This window comes from Paroedura picta, chromosome 3, assembly GCF_049243985.1.
Source record: "Paroedura picta isolate Pp20150507F chromosome 3, Ppicta_v3.0, whole genome shotgun sequence".
NCBI lineage: Eukaryota > Metazoa > Chordata > Lepidosauria > Squamata > Gekkonidae > Paroedura > Paroedura picta.
Window position 1 is genome coordinate 62,207,332 of NC_135371.1, and position 15,609 is coordinate 62,222,940.

General features: G+C 45.5%; 1 protein-coding gene across 3 annotated transcripts in view; it reads right to left on the reverse strand.

Annotated features, from left to right (window-relative positions):
- The window catches only part of BSN (bassoon presynaptic cytomatrix protein), a 373,610-nt gene that overhangs the window by 42,660 nt on the left and 315,341 nt on the right, over positions 1–15,609 (reverse strand). For all 3 annotated transcript variants that reach the window (XM_077326011.1, XM_077326010.1, XM_077326012.1), the window contains exon 4: positions 7,059–7,502. In XM_077326011.1, coding sequence (XP_077182126.1) covers positions 7,059–7,502 — 444 coding nt within the window. The remainder of the gene's footprint in view (positions 1–7,058; positions 7,503–15,609) is intronic.

Genomic DNA, 15,609 nt, shown 5'->3' on the forward strand with positions numbered 1-15,609 from the left:
ATACCATGGCTGTCACCACATGGTGAGCTATTTGGTTAGTTCTCAATACAAAATCATGTTTATTCAGAACAGAAGACCTCTCAAGCAAATTTGCAGTAGGGCTATATCATGGCCGGCCAAACATCTCTACCCCAAACCCTGTCCTCTCCGAGTATTGCTCTCAAATCTCCAGGAATTTCCCAAATAGACTTGGCAACCTGGAAGTCCAGAAGATCTCATTGTCAGCCCAGGCTGAAAAATCTCCATTACTAGGAGGGGAAAAAATGAGGATAAACTATAGATTATGCCTAAGGATATTTATACAAACTTATTTAATGTTATCCATTTAACTACTGCCTAGATTAGCGGGAACCAATCAGAACTGGATCCCCCGGAAATACAGCTCATCTCCAGACTTCAGAGATCAGTTCCCCTGGAGAAAATGGATGCTTTGGAGGGTGGTCTCCATGGCATCGTATCCCACTGAGGTCCCTACATTCCTCATCCTCAAAACTGCTGGAGTTTCCCAACCTGGATCTGGCAGCCCTACCTGCCTATCCCCCACTGGTGGCTGGGGGGATCTGGCTACCCTGCTCATGACTCCCATTGGGCCTGTAGAACTCCTGAGATTACAGCTAGGTTTGCCAACCCACTGGTGATGTTTGGAGATTTTCTCAGTCGCCCTGAGAAAATGGCTCCTTTGGAAAGTGAACTTTATAGCATTCTTCCCCGCTGAAGTCCTTCTCTCTCCTTCCTAAAACCCATATTCCTTTGGTTTCACTCCAAAATTTCCAGGTATTTCCCAACCTGGGTCTGGCAACCCTCAGTACACCTGATCGCCAGATAACAGAGATCAGTTTACTTAGAGAAAATGGCTGCTTTTGAGGGTGGACTGTATGGCATTACATCCTGCCCCCTCCAGGTTCCACCCCAAATCTCCAGAAATGTCCCAGTCCGGGGTTGGCAATCCTATCAAGAACTACGTCCCAGAATTCCTTATACATATGCACATGGGAGAGACACTTGGACGGAAGGGCAATGCAAAGCAACAAAGACAGTGGGAATACTTGAGGCTTCTGCTTCTGGTAAGATCTGCAGGCTCAATATGACCCATTATGCACGGGGGTTTTAGCGCACATTCGGGGTGGAATGGCGGCGACTAAAATCACGGATAACGCACGGAGCCGGCTGCAACCGGCTGCAGCTTCGGTGCATGCCGCCGAAAAAGCCGCGTCAGTGAAACGCGGAAGAAAGCGCAGCTTCCAGGTGAGCGGGGCGCAACCAGAAGCGGCACCCGGATCGGCGCGTGCATAATCGGTTACTCTGGGTTTTGCCGCCGTCGCGCCCCGCCCCGTGTATAACCGGTATGCGTCGCGTCTTCCCCCTCCGCGTTTTCCATGTGACCCGAAATCGCCGTTTCGGCGGCCGTGCATAATGGGCCTATGTGTCTATTCACTCACTATCTCACAATCTCCAGTTCCCCATCCCCCCCCCGGCTCAATTCCCATGCTGCTATGTCTGGCGGTGGATATAAATACACATCAGACAGGCAGAAACATAAGACTAACATTCAGGGAACAAAAAGTAGCTAAAGAACACTGTTCTCCAGTTTCTCTGCAGTCAATTAACAATATAATAACTAGGGAAGCACATGAATAAAATCAATATGAAAATAATTTCAATATCGAGATTGAATGTGGCAACTACTGCTCAGTGAAGAGTACATAGCCATACAGATATTTTGCACACTGCCAGTGACTGTGGCGGACTCATGAGTCCTCCCCTGTTTCATTACTTCAGATACAAGTTAGAAATTCAAGAGATGAATCTTTTTTCCAGCACAGATATGCAGTAATGGGGGAAAGCATCACCTGCTAAATTTCTGCAGCCCCACCCAACGAAGCTGGTAACTCAAAGACTGCCAAATCCAAAGTCATTCTGGAGAGTGGCTGTCACTGCTGGCAGTCCTGGTAGTAGTAGGAGTTTTTAATTTAGTTTTACAAGAATTCTATATATTGACTCTTTAAAATTTATTCTAGCAATCATCAATTGGAGGTGGGTTATGTTTTCTTTTTCTGCTTGTATCATGTGTAGTCTTGACTCTAGTCCAATCTTCTTGATAACCAGATTCCATTGCTGGGAGAAGCCCTCTTGGAGAATAACATTTCTGGAACCACAAAACTATGAAGGAGGAGGTGAACATGCCATTTTGATACAGGGGGAAAAGCTGTGTCAAACAGCAGCCCTCTCCCTTTATAATTTTGTGGTGTCTGTTTGCTGCATTACAGAACCATATCTTTGCACATGACAAGAGTGAGATATGGGTGGCTGGGTAGGAGCAGGGAAACTTCAGTGATACTTTGAAAGATGGAGGAAATAGAATACCATGAAAGTCCTATCCAGATTTGACAGTCTTGTCTGACTGCAAGCAGATGGAAGCTCCTCTGAACAATGTCTCAATTTGGACTTGATATGCTTTTCCCAGTAACTTGACAATACAGACATAATGTTTGGTAAAAACTGGCATAAACCAGGTCTCTTCCCACTAGCACTGGCACAGACAGCTGGGAAATGAGCTGCTTTCAACAGGGAAAAACAGGAATGTTTCAATGATTGCTCTTTCCTTCCTCTTCAAACAGGACACCTCCCACCCTGGCTTGCTCCCTGAGGGATTTCTCAGATCACTCTCAGGATATAATAAAATGAACCACTTACCGGCTGCTTTCAGCAGGTTGCCAGGAGAGGTTGAGGATCTACTGCCTCTTTCATTTGGGCTTCTTCAAGTCCCCTAGGACCCACTGCTTCTGCTTCTTTGCAGACTGCCCCCCTCCAGCTATACCCATGCAAATACTTTATGTTGTTGTTGTTACGTGCGAAGTCGTGTCCAACCCATCGTGACCCCATGTACAATGATCCTCCAGGCCTTCCTGTCCTCTACCATTCCCCAGAGTCCATTTAAGTTTGCACCTACTGCTTCAGTGACTCCATCCAGCCACCTCATTCTCTGTCGCCCCCTTCTTCTTTTGCCCTCGATCGCTCCCAGCATTAGGCTCTTCTCCAGGGAGTCCTTCCTTCTCATGAGGTGGCCAAAGTATTTGAGTTTCACCTTCAGGATCTGGCCTTCTAAGGAGCAGTCAGGGCTGATCTCCTCTAGGACTGACCAGTTTGTTCGCCTTGCAGTCCAAGGGACTCGCAAGAGTCTTCTCCAGCACCAGAGTTCAAAAGCCTCAATTCTTTGACGCTCAGCCTTCCTTATGGTCCAACTTTCGCAGCCATACATTGCAACTGGGAATACCATAGCCTTGACTAAACACACTTTTGTTGGCAGGGTGATGTCTCTGCTTTTTAGGATGCTGTCTAGATTTGTCATAGCTTTCCTCCCCAGGAGAAGCGTCTTTTAATTTCTTTGCTGCAGTCCCCATCTGCAGTGATCTTGGAGCCCAGGAAAATAAAATCTGTCACTATCTCCATTTCTTCCCCATCTATTTGCCAGGAATTGAGAGGGCTGGATGCCATGATCTTTGTTTTCTTGATGTTGAGTTTCAAGCCATACTTTATGTACATGTATCTTAAATTGATAATGAAGCCATTTTACACCTCAGTCCTAGACTGCAGATTCCATGGAGCAGGAAATGCTCCAAAAAGAGCAATTTTGGAAATCATACTGCAGTTCAGCTAAGCGCTGTGTTTATTCCCATGGCCCCAGCAAGCCTTGTGGTAACGGCAACCCAGCTTGCAGCAACAGAACACAGGGAAGCTATAACTCTAACTTAGGTTGAAGAAGAGAATAGTCTCCATGTTCTGAAGGGCAAGAAGCTGAAAATCTCAATTCCTGTGTTTCAGGAGCCAAGACAAAGTGATAGTAAAAGGACATAAAAAGCCAGCTGACTTCCCCCCCCCCTGGGGGGGGGCTGGTAATTTTGCACAGGGAACTAAAGAGATAAAGATGAGGGAGCCTTCTGGACAGCTCCATAAATAAAATTCTGTTTTTAATCAATGCTGTAATCAAAATATTGGCAGCAGAATGCTTCTGTATAATTGAGGATTCCCACAAAGGCATAGCTAAACAGGTGGTAAGCGTTCTCCATGTTAATACTTACTGCTAACTTGCCTCCTGGAGACAAGGAAGGCTTGCAGCTACAATAAAGCGAAATTAGTCAATGTGCAGTTAGAATATATTCTATTAAAAACAACAGCAAGGACCCTTATAAAAATCCTTTTCTTTAACAGCAGAAATGTCAGTGCACAGTGTGGGACCTCTGCAAAACACCTTTGTTCTCCTGAGAGGTGATCTGAAGGTTTAGCAAGCATGCACAAACTGCACTTTTCCTGAAAATTATGGGTTCATTGCCATCACTGCTTGTTGCCTGTTTCCTTCTTGTAACTGTTTGTTAGTGAGGATTTCTTGTTCCTCCCCATGGCACTTAGTTTCACCTTTGTGCTGTTGTTTTTTTCTGGACAACAGTGTCTCACCATAAGTCACTGCAGATGGCCCAGAACACCAGGGTTGGAAATCTCCACGTAGGACCTGGAGTTCTCCTAGAGTTGCAACTGATCTCCAGGGCACAGTGATCAGTCCCATGAAGAAAAAGGGCAGTTTCAGAGGGTGGATTCTATGGCATCATATCCCTGTCAAGCTCCTTCTTGTTCCCGTATTCTGTCTTCTTCATGCTTTACCTTCAGACTTCCAGGAATGTCCCAACTCAGAACTGGCAACCCTAATTAACACTTTCATTCTTTCCTGTTAAACTCTGTTAGCACCTGATAAACCTGTCATTATCCAGTAATGGTATACATGTAAATGCTGTCAAATGTTGCCAAATCATACCCAGCTTACAATGACCTCAGCAAGGGATTTTCAGGGCACCTGAGAAGCAGAGCTTTGCTCTGCGGAGTCTTCCTTGGTGGTCTCTTTTCCAAGCACCACCTTGCTTAGCTTCTGAGATCTGACAAGACTTAGCTGTATGCTGCCTTCCATTCTTATTATTGCCCAACAGCAAATGCTATTAAAAAGGATTTGCTGATTCCACAAGTGTAGACTTTATTCAAGGGGAGCTAATTTCATTCCCAATGGCATTGATGACCCCTCTTGCCATAAAGTGGCCTTTGAAACAAATCAGTGGTCTTTGGACTATGTTTCTGTGTTTGGCCAAACATTACAAAGGCATCACAGTAGGGTCCAAAAGGAGCTCACCTTTGCAAACCACACCTTAAATGTTTAAACACAAATTATTTTGGACACAATTAACATGTGTTCCAGAATATGCTATTAGAGTTTGGTATACTCAATTTTATAGTATTATAGGGCAAATATCATGATAGTCCTGCATATTGTGATTTTTTTGTCTTCAGTCAGATTCATATGAGTACGGCTGTGTTGGTCTGAAGCAGCAGAACAAAATGTGCTTCACATGAAACTTATATATCTTGAATAAAATTTTGTTGGTTTTAAAATGCCAGTTATATTAGGATAATTTACTTTATTTAGTTTACTACAGAATTTGTTTTCTACTTCCAATTTTATTTTTCCCTGCATCTCAGGTGAGAGAAACTAAGACCCAAGCTACAGGTACAAGTTTTTAAAGAGCTGGGTCCAGGGCTGAATCTGCACGGATTCCAATCCCAGGTCGATTCAGTCTCCACTGAATGTGATTTCCAATTTGATTTTGTCCCATTTAAATTTTCCCTCTGCAACAAACATGATTGATCTGGAGTGACCCTACCTTTCCCCTGCAATACCCTAGAGTGAATATAACCCTCAATATTTGAAAAATCGGTGTGAGAAAGCATGAGAAAGCATGCTACCCGACAAGTCACAGCTTACAACTGTAAGCCGTGACTTCTTCAAGTAGAGAAAGCATGCAGAGCTCTGCATGTTCCGAACTAGCTGCTGAGCTCTGTGGTAGAGAACCCTGATTGGCAAGGGCATCAGTTCCTGGTTCCCAGGCTGCAAGCTTGCCTTAAAGGGGAAGGCCTAACTTCTGTCAGCAGAGGCTTCAGAAGCCCTAACTTTTCTCGGTAGAGATTTGCCTCTTGTTTTTTTTCTCCCTCCTCTGCTTTCTTCAATCCTCTCCTCCCCCCTCCCCTTCTGAGCTTCCCTAAACACGTGCAGAACACTTTTCTGTTTCAATTCGGGGGGGGGGGAGAGGAAGACCCAAGTTCAAATCAATCTGATTGAGCATGATCCACAACGGAATAAACAAAGTAAGTGCAGATTCAGCCCAGGTGTCTGGGACACAACCTATGTTTTCTGCAGCTGAGCAGGTGGAATGTTGCCATAGGTATGAGAGAAGAAGGGTTCTGCCCTCCCTAGACATTTTCCGCACTGAAAGAGCACTGGGGTGAAGGGTGGAATTTTCCTGTTTTTGCTGCTCCACAGCACAGTATACTCCATGTGGAATCTCTAATCATGATAGCTAGGTAAATTCTTCATGAGCAGAGGCAACATGCATATGAATATCAGACTCTGGAGATAAACAACAGAACAGTCTGCTGGTGAACTTTCAGCTGCATCAAGCTGACTGCTGTTGGAAACAAGATGCTGAACAGAATAGACCTTTGGTCCGACTCAGCAAGACAGGATTAAACCACTGCATTATAAAAAGATCTACAGTAAATAGTTCCCTGTGTTATTGCAATGACTATAAACTATGTTGTCCCAAGAAAGCTTTCTCCATTAATCAAAGAAGAAAGCAAATTCCATATATTTTTAAGACAAATATCTGTAATCTAGAGACGTGCAGATAATTTTTTTCCTGCCCTGGGCAACAACCTGTCATTGCCAGATAGCAAATAGCTTCTGAAACCTGAGGATATTTTTAAAATGCAGCAAGGGCAATAAGTAGAGGGGGGCTGCTGCTTGGTAAAAAGACAGAAAGATAAAAGCCCCGACACAAATGTGCCATTTCACGTCGTGGTGTAAAGAGGTCTCTTGGATTGTAGCCCATCTCTATTATCTCCATTCCAACTGCCAGCTAACATTAATTATATAAACTGTCTCAATTTGGCTGATAGGGTGGGTCCCACTCAAGAAAATAATGCCCCCCAAACCATAGTGCCCATAGTGGAATGATGCTTACCTCTTGTTCTCTCATTTTGTGTGATTCAGATATTATCGTGCTGTCTCTGATATCTGCTTCTGGCTTTGTGGCCATACTTTTCCCCTTTGGCAACGGACTTTCAGAAACCTTTGGAGGCTGTTCCGGCAGTTTGGACAGTGGCTTTCCTTCTGATGGAGCAGAAGGCTTTTTTTCTTGGACAGTGGCTGGTAGTTTGCTCTGTTCTGAAGTCCTGAGTTGTCTTGCTTGTGAAAGGGGCCTGGTCTGAGGAGCTGATGTGTCAGATTTCTGAGGCGTTACTTGCTGGGGGGCTCCTCTCTGTTGCTGGCCAATTCCACCAGGATGGTGTCGAGGGGATCCAGTTGGCTGTTGCTCTGGAGCAGGCAGTGGCATTGGGGCAGGGTCTCCTAGGCTTCCTTCTAGCAGCCTCTGAGTTTGGCAGTTCAAACACAGCCATTCGTTTTTCTGAAAGAAATGTAAAAAAATCTGTGTTGTGCCTCCATAATCTCATTGCACATATTGATTGATTGATAATCCACCTTTCTCACTGGATTCCCAAATGTAAAGCAATACTGTTAGACACCACAAGACAATCGATGACAGAGAATGAAATGTAATTCAAGGACCCACATGAATCAAATGGAAGTTAGCTCTTTCTATGCTTGACTGGCAGGGCTAGTTTTTGTATTCTCAAACCATCTATCTATGGTCTATCTATCAATAATGCTATGCTTAGAGTTCGGTTAAAGTTCTGCCTAAACCCTGCTTTTGTTCACTAAGAGGTCTGGGGGAAGTTACTGCATATCAGCTTCCATAGACTGTATGGCAAATGGGGATAATACAGCCTCCTAGGACTGTTGTGAGAGAAACAATGGCAAAATCTCATAACTTTTTATATTGATTTGCAAAGATTATTTCTTGGTAGATGATAGCTGGCAAGCCAGCTATTTATTCAAGTTCACAGGTTCAAGTTCTACATATATCTCTGCAAGTCAGCTGCAAAAATCTCTGTTCTGTGGGAGCAGGCAATAAAGTGAAATCTGCTCTTTTATCATTTAACAGCAGCAGTTGAAAATATGAGGTCCCCTCTAACATCTTTTCTTGAGAAAATATGTTAAACAATGGATAATCTTCTTAATAATGAGACATTAGGAAAAGTTATTGGATATTGTGTTTCCTCTTGCTAAAAATGCTGATTCTCGTACACCAGCAGCTACACTGATCTGTACTGATTTTATATGTAATGCTTAGTCACTTTAGTGCTGTTAATTGCATTCACTCATTCTGCTCATAATGGCTCCCTTGTGTGCAGTGCATCTGCCGCATGTAGAACAGCCGAAATTCTTCTCTTGTTCTTTTATTTTTAGCCCAGAAAATTGCAAGCTAAAATGTATTTTACGGAGAGGATGATTTTCTACACTGAGAACACTTGAAGGCTGCAGAATGCGCTGTACAAGGGATGCAGAAAGGAAAATTCTCCCCCTGCCACCCCCACCCCCCATATTAACATGGCTTTTCAACCCTCAATATATCATGCTATACAATGATATATTTTGAAGTGTGGGAACTGCAAGACTTGTGTGTGGGAATTCCATCCTCCTCCCAGCCCATCGTTGGGCTGCCCTTTTGGCAGCCTGCCCACCCATCTCCAGTGTGGCCACATCGGCTGCCTGGCTCACAAGGCAGGAGGGAGCTGGGGGTGACAGCAATTCCAGCAGCTCCAGCTTACCCTTCTGCCTCCTCCTCCTCCTCCTCCTCCTCCTCCCTTACACCTGCCTGCTTGCTGACTCATGCAGTCGTGGCTCTAGTTACCTCCTCCATCTGCTCAGTTCAGGTAATGCAGGGTGGCTGCTCACCACCCCTCCTCCATTCCCTGAAGGGACCCCTGGCAGTGGCTCCAGATTTCCTCTCCCTTTGCCCACTTCTGGCTCTGGAGATGCTCCTTTACACTTGTGTAGACAACATTCCTCTCATGGAGGGGATTTAACCCTGCTCACTTTTTTCCTTTTCAAGTTTTCTGAAAATCTGGCAGGTCCCATAGGTCTGCAGAAAAATGTTTCTTCTCTGAACTTGGCTCTATTCTCTGAGTCTATCACTATACATGGGGCTAGGTTCACAATTTGACAGAGAATATATACTACATCATTTGGCACCTCACATATAAAGCTAGTTTGTATATATTTGAATTGATGCAAAGGGTTAGCCTGATTTTTGCTGACATTCTTGCAACCTGCTTTTCAGTGACCAGGAATGACTGAAAAGGGTTGAAAATTTTCATGCAATAGACAGGGTGTGTGTGCTGGGAGGTGAAAAGGGAATGTGCCTCAACCACAGGGATGCATTCCTTCTCCGGCCCATTTAGGAAAAAAGAGGGTTACTAATTCACTTTCACAGACATCACCATGAAGCTGTTTCTGGTTGGCTGTGGTTCTGTGACCTCAAGCTCAAGCTGAATGGTTGGGATAACATTGGCAGGATCCCTTTTTAATGCACCAAAAGAACAGGAAAGGGACAGAAACTCAGTAGCTCTAAACAGCAACAATGAAACACACACATGCACAAATTATGTTTCAGAGTCAGATAGCCAACAGATAGCTGCCTGAAGACCGTAGTTAGTGAACAGGGACATATGGACAGAGATGGAATGAAAGTTCACCACCTCATTAGTATGCACTTCTATTTTCTATAAACATTTGCATATCTTTTCAACAAACTCATCATTTTCCATACTGTACCTATTTTTCTGTACCTATTTTCCATTATACTGTACCTGATTTTTTAATTTCCATATTCCTCTTTCACAAGTCTCTTGTGTTTTGCACTGGTCCAAATGTTCCAAAACAAATGTAAATGGAGTGACATTTCCTCACTTAACTGCCACATCATTTTAAACTCATTTCTATTACACAATGGAGCCACCATCCTGAATAAATGTTTATGTGCTACAAAATGTTCATAGTCATTTCATGGTAACTATCAGGTCTAAAAATAAAGCTTTTGAGAACTGAAGGTATTCTGCATGGAGCCAAATAAAACAGTTTAAAAAACAACCAGTTTAGACCACTCTAGTATACTACAATCGTTGTTCTGCATTGAATATAGTCTATTGAAAAACTACATTGCAATGCTCTCTGCATGGAACAATTCATAGCCCTGCCCCGTGTAGTTTTGCCAACTCTGCTTTGTTCTCTAATGCAGTCACTAATCTGCATAACTAAGGAGTTTCTCTGCATGACTGACATGAGCGGCTGAGAGAAATGAATCAGTGCGGTGAAAAGCCTCTTAAAGCACCGAAGAGGCAGTTCACCATGCAGAGCAAAATCAGTTTTGCAGAATAAATTCCCTCTCTTGTGCAGAGATGATAAAAACAACGATGTATTTAGTGAATTTTCATCAGCTTTTCCATAATGCAGAAGAGGCCCTGGTAAATTCTGGCATCAGGATAAGTGGCTAGGAGATCTATTTTCCTCCCTCCCTCCTGCTGCAATCCAATGAATGACCCAAAATGTATTTTTAATTACTCAGGGGTCCTGTGTGAACAGTCCAGGGGGCTAAGATGGGGTCTGCACAAGGAGGGGGGAATTAGCATGAATTTCTCCCTCTTCTGATGACAGATATGCCCTCCTTCACAGGACAAAAGCTGTTATACAAGACATTATATCACTATCTTCAGTGACATATTTAGCCTATTTGGCACCTGGGGCTGATACATTTTTAACATCCCCCCCCTCCTCTATTTATTAATTTTGTTGCTATCAAGTAACAACAGACTCGTGGCAACCTTGTAGGGTTTTCAAGGCAAGAGAAGTTCACAGGTGGTTTGGCAATGCCTTCCTCCATGTTGCCCCTGCTTAGCTTCTGAGATCTGACAAGATCAGGCTAAGCTGGGGCTATCAAGGTCAGGACCCCTCCTCTACACAACAACATTGTTTTCTGTAATAATAATGCAATGAATTCTAATAATGGACAGAAATTAGATAACATTGGGTAGTCCTGTTGGTCTGAAGCAGCAAAACAAAATTTGGTGTTAAAGGTGCCATTGGACCCAAACTTTGTTGCAGTATTCAGAAAAGAAATGCAGACAGATAATTTTTTTAAAACTTAATATATAAAGTCATGCCAGTAAAAAAAGAATCAGTTCCCAACAGACTATTCCATCATGAGAGCCAGCAGGGGGGTAGTGGTCAGTGTCAGAGTAGGCTCTGGGAAACCCAGGTTCAAATCCCCACTTGTGCCGTGGAAGCCTGCTGGGTGACCTTAGGCCAGTCACATGACTCTCAACCTGGCCTGGACAGCCCCAGGACAGTCTGACCTTGTCAGATCTCAGAAACTAAGCAGGGCTGACATGGAGGCAGGCGATGGCTAACCACCTCCAAAGGTCTCTTGACTTGAGCACTTGGTAGGGTAGCCAAAAACCAAAATTGTATTGCACCCATCATGTTCTTAGCAGGCACTTGGGAGTGCATCTATTTTGAAATCTAAGAGTTGAACATCCCAAACATCTTTTAAGCATTTTTTTTGAGAACTAGAAGTCTGCATTTGTACTAACTTTTAATAACTAACACTAAACAAAGAATCACAAAATAGTGATTGCAAGCTTCACCAGATTGGATGGTAAGAAACACATGACCCCTCAAGAAGTTGCCCCATCCTCCATTGTTTCCAAAGGACCAAAGTTAAACTGGATAATTCGGCAGTAGAAATGGGGGATGGGGCATTTTGCCAGACCAGCAGAATCATTACAATGTGCAGAGTGCCCAACAGAACAAGTGCCATTATGGCAACACCAGCTGATGTCAAACACAGAGTCACAGTCTAAACAAGGGGAGGTACTGGAAGTCCAGCAGAACCAGTGCAACGTGCAGTGCCTAGCAAAGCCAGTGCTTTCGGTTTATAATATTAACAAAGGTCTGTTACTATACTACTCTCTTAAATACATCATATCACCAAGTAGGATAGGAATGAGAAGGTCTTGAGACCCAAAAGTAAAAATAAAGAGGAGGGGGGACACAGAAAAATTTGGTGAAGGGAGACATGAGAAACATGTGGAAAAGGAAATGAGAAATGAAGAGAGGTAAGCACCCTAGCTCAGGGATTCCCAAATGGGTCCATGGGCACCTGGGGATCCGCAGGAGCTCTAGAGGGGCTCTGTAGCCTTTTCCCTCCTGCCTAAATGGACTTGGCCCCAAGCTAGGAAATTGGCTGTTCCCAGCCAGAGGGAGGGCTTGGTGGTTAGACCATAGGTATAAAAATCAAAGGGTGAGGGGAGTTGGATGTGGCATGGTATGTAAGGGTCTGGGTTGTCTTCTCTGCTCCTGCCCTTCTTTCCCGTTTACATGAGGCAAAGCTACCGTAGTAGTAGTAAAGGTGGGATGAGGTAATGAAAGAAGGGCTAAGGGTGCAGATGCTTATGCCACTTCCAGAGGGTGTGGCAGGCAGGTGCGGCAAGCTGAAATCACTTCCTGGAGTCCTCAAAGCCTGAACATTTATTTCAGGGGCTCCTCCACAGTCAAAAGGCTGAAAAAGGTTACCCTAGCTACTGCTTTGCAAGATGTGGCTGAGCTGGATGCAAGGAAAGGAAGAGGGAAAGGCTAGACCATTGGAGAAAATGACCTGCAGGATGACAATTACTGTAGCAGCTCTCAGTGTGCTGGCTTGGTTGTACGATCCCTTAGGCAGATTTCTTTTAGTGTTGGAGAAAGTGAAGTCCACCTGATCCACCTGATTTGCTATGCTCGGACTTCTCTGCATCCCTAGTGGCTTTAGCCAGAAATGCATTTTAAAAATAAAAGGAGAGGAGTTTGGCTGGACACAGCATGTTGCTGGCTTTAAGAACCATTCTTAAGCTGTGCCCGAGATGCACCTCCCTGTCTTGCCTTTGATATAGCACTGAGTTCCTTTGCGCCCTCATTGTGAATTTGCCAGTGATGGAAACAGAATACTAGATTTATTTATTTTATTTTATTTATTTATATTTTTATACCGCCCTTCCCTACGGCTCTGGGCGGTTTACATAAAACATTTTTGAACATTCACATAGAACTCTATCAAAATCAATATCAAAATCAATATAACAGTATAACAATAACAACAACATATCACTGGAACAATTAGAATGGCACTTCAACAATAACTTGACAATCTCTCAGTCGGTTCGTTCTCTCAGTCTGGGGGGCACCTGTAGGTGTTATGGCTCAGTCGGCCCCACCAAATACCTGGTGAAAGAACTCCCTTTTGCAGGCCCTGCAGAATTGTGGAAGTTCCGGCAGGGCCCTGATCTCTTCGGGGAGCTCATTCCACCAGGTGGGGGCCAGGACCGAGAAGGCTCTGGCCCTTGTTGAGGCCCACCGTGCCTCTTTAGGGCCAGGGATCCGTAGCCAGTTGGAGGTGGCGGAGCGTAGAGCTCTTCTGGGGGTATAGGCAGGGAGGCGGTCTCTCAGATACACTGGGCCCAGACCGCGCATGGCCTTAAAGGTGATTACCAAAACCTTAAGCTTAATCCGGAATTCAACTGGGAGCCAACCAAGTTCTTGCAGTACCGGCCGGATATGTGATCTCCATGAGGTCTTAGTGAGAATCCTGGCAGCAGCATTCTGTACCAGTTGTAGTTTCCGGATCAAGGATAAGGGTAGGCCTGCGTAGAGCGAGTTGCAGAAGTCCAGTCTGGAGGTGACCATCGCATGGATCACTGTGGCTAGGTGCTCTGGTTCCAGGTAGGGCGCTAGTAGCTTGGCTTGGCGGAGGTGGTAGAATGCCAGCCGTGCTACCTTCGTGACCTGGGCTTCCACTGTAAGGGAAGTATCCAGGATCACGCCCAGGTTCCTGGCGGAGTGAGTCACTAGGAGCTGCACACCGTCCAGGATGGGCAGGCGCTCTTCCTCCCATAGTCCCTTCCTACCCAAACACAGGACCTCCGTCTTTGCAGGACTGAGCTTCAGACAACTCTGCTTGATCCATTTTGTCACTCCTTCCAGGCATCTGGCTAAAGATTCTGGGGGGGAGTCAGGGCAGTCATCCATCAGGAGGAAGAGCTGGGTGTCATCTGCATATTGGTGGCAACCCAGCCCAAACCTCCGCACCAGCTGAGCAAGAGGGCGCATGAAGATATTAAATAGGATAGGAGAGAGGACTGCTCCTTGTGGGACTCCACACGTGAGCTGGTAACGGCTAGATACTCTCTCTCCTATTGCTCCCCTCTGTCCGCGACCCTGGACGAAGGAGGTCAGTCATTTGAGGGCTGTCCCCCGTATCCCAGCGTCGGCAAGGCGGTGAGCTAGGAGCTCATGATCGACTGTGTCAAACGCTGCCAACAGGTCTAATAGTATATAGCAGCGCTGACCCGCCTCGGTACAGTTGGCGGCGGAGGTCATCCGTCAGGGCGATTAGTGCTGTGTCCACCCCATGGCCAGGCCGGAAGCCCGACTGAAATGGATCAAGGGCTGAAGTTTTTTCCAGGAATGCTGATATTTGGCCTGCAGCAGCCCTTTCCACCAACTTCCCCAGAAACGCCAGATGCAAGACGGGGTGGTAGTTGTCAGGCTCCTGCGGAGCCAAGGATGGTTTTTTGAGCAATGGGCGTACCACTGCCTCTTTTAATCCCTCCGGGAATTCTCCTGTTGAAAGGGAGAGGTTGATTATTTCCCAGAGTGGAGCTCCTATTCTTAGGTCTGTTGTTTTTAGGAGCCACGATGGACATGGGTCTAGAGGGCAAGTGGTTGGACTCGTTGTTGCTAGCATCCTGTCCACTTCATCTGAGAGTCGTCTGAAGTAACTCATTGTTCTCTCCAAAGACGGCCAAGGAGCCTCCAGTTCACTTTCTGTGTCCAAAGTTGGAGGGAGGTCATGGCGGAGGGTCGAGATTTTGTCTGCGAAGTGACTCACAAATGCCTCACAGCTAATGTCCAATTGGCTATTGTTTTGGCGCCCTTCATCGAGGGCGGTGAGAGATCGGACTACCCTAAATAGTTGTGCTGGGCATGAGTGCGCAGACGCGATGCTAGTCGAGTAAAAGTTGCATTTCACTGACTTCACCGCCATCTCATAGGCTCTTAACTGCGTTCTATAAGATGCTCTCAATTCTTTGTCGCGGGTCTTCCTCCAAACTCGCTCTAGTCGTCTCAGTTCCCGTTTCTTCTTGCGGAGCTCCTCGGTGTACCATGGGGCCCGCTTGAGACGGGGACGGAGAGGACGTCTGGGAGCTATCTCATCAATGGCGGCCAGCAGTCTTTTGTGCCAGTCACTGACCAGTCCATCTAGAGAAGTGCCGGGAGGCATTGGGTCCCACAGAGCATTCAGGAATCCAATCGGATCCATAAGTCTCCGTGGGCGAGCTGAAATGAGGCGGACTATAATCTTTAACCCGCTCCTAGCGGAGCGGATTAAATAATTTGGTAAGGGCCCCCAGGGCGGGTGCAAACTTAAATGGACTCCGGGGAATGGTAGAGGGCAGGAAGGCCTGGAGGATTTTCGGCTAAACTTATGGAAGAAGTTCCTCACAGTTAGAGCTGTTTCTCGGTGGAACAGGCTTCTTCATGGGGGTGGTCTTTTAGAATTCTTCCTGCCATACATCTGT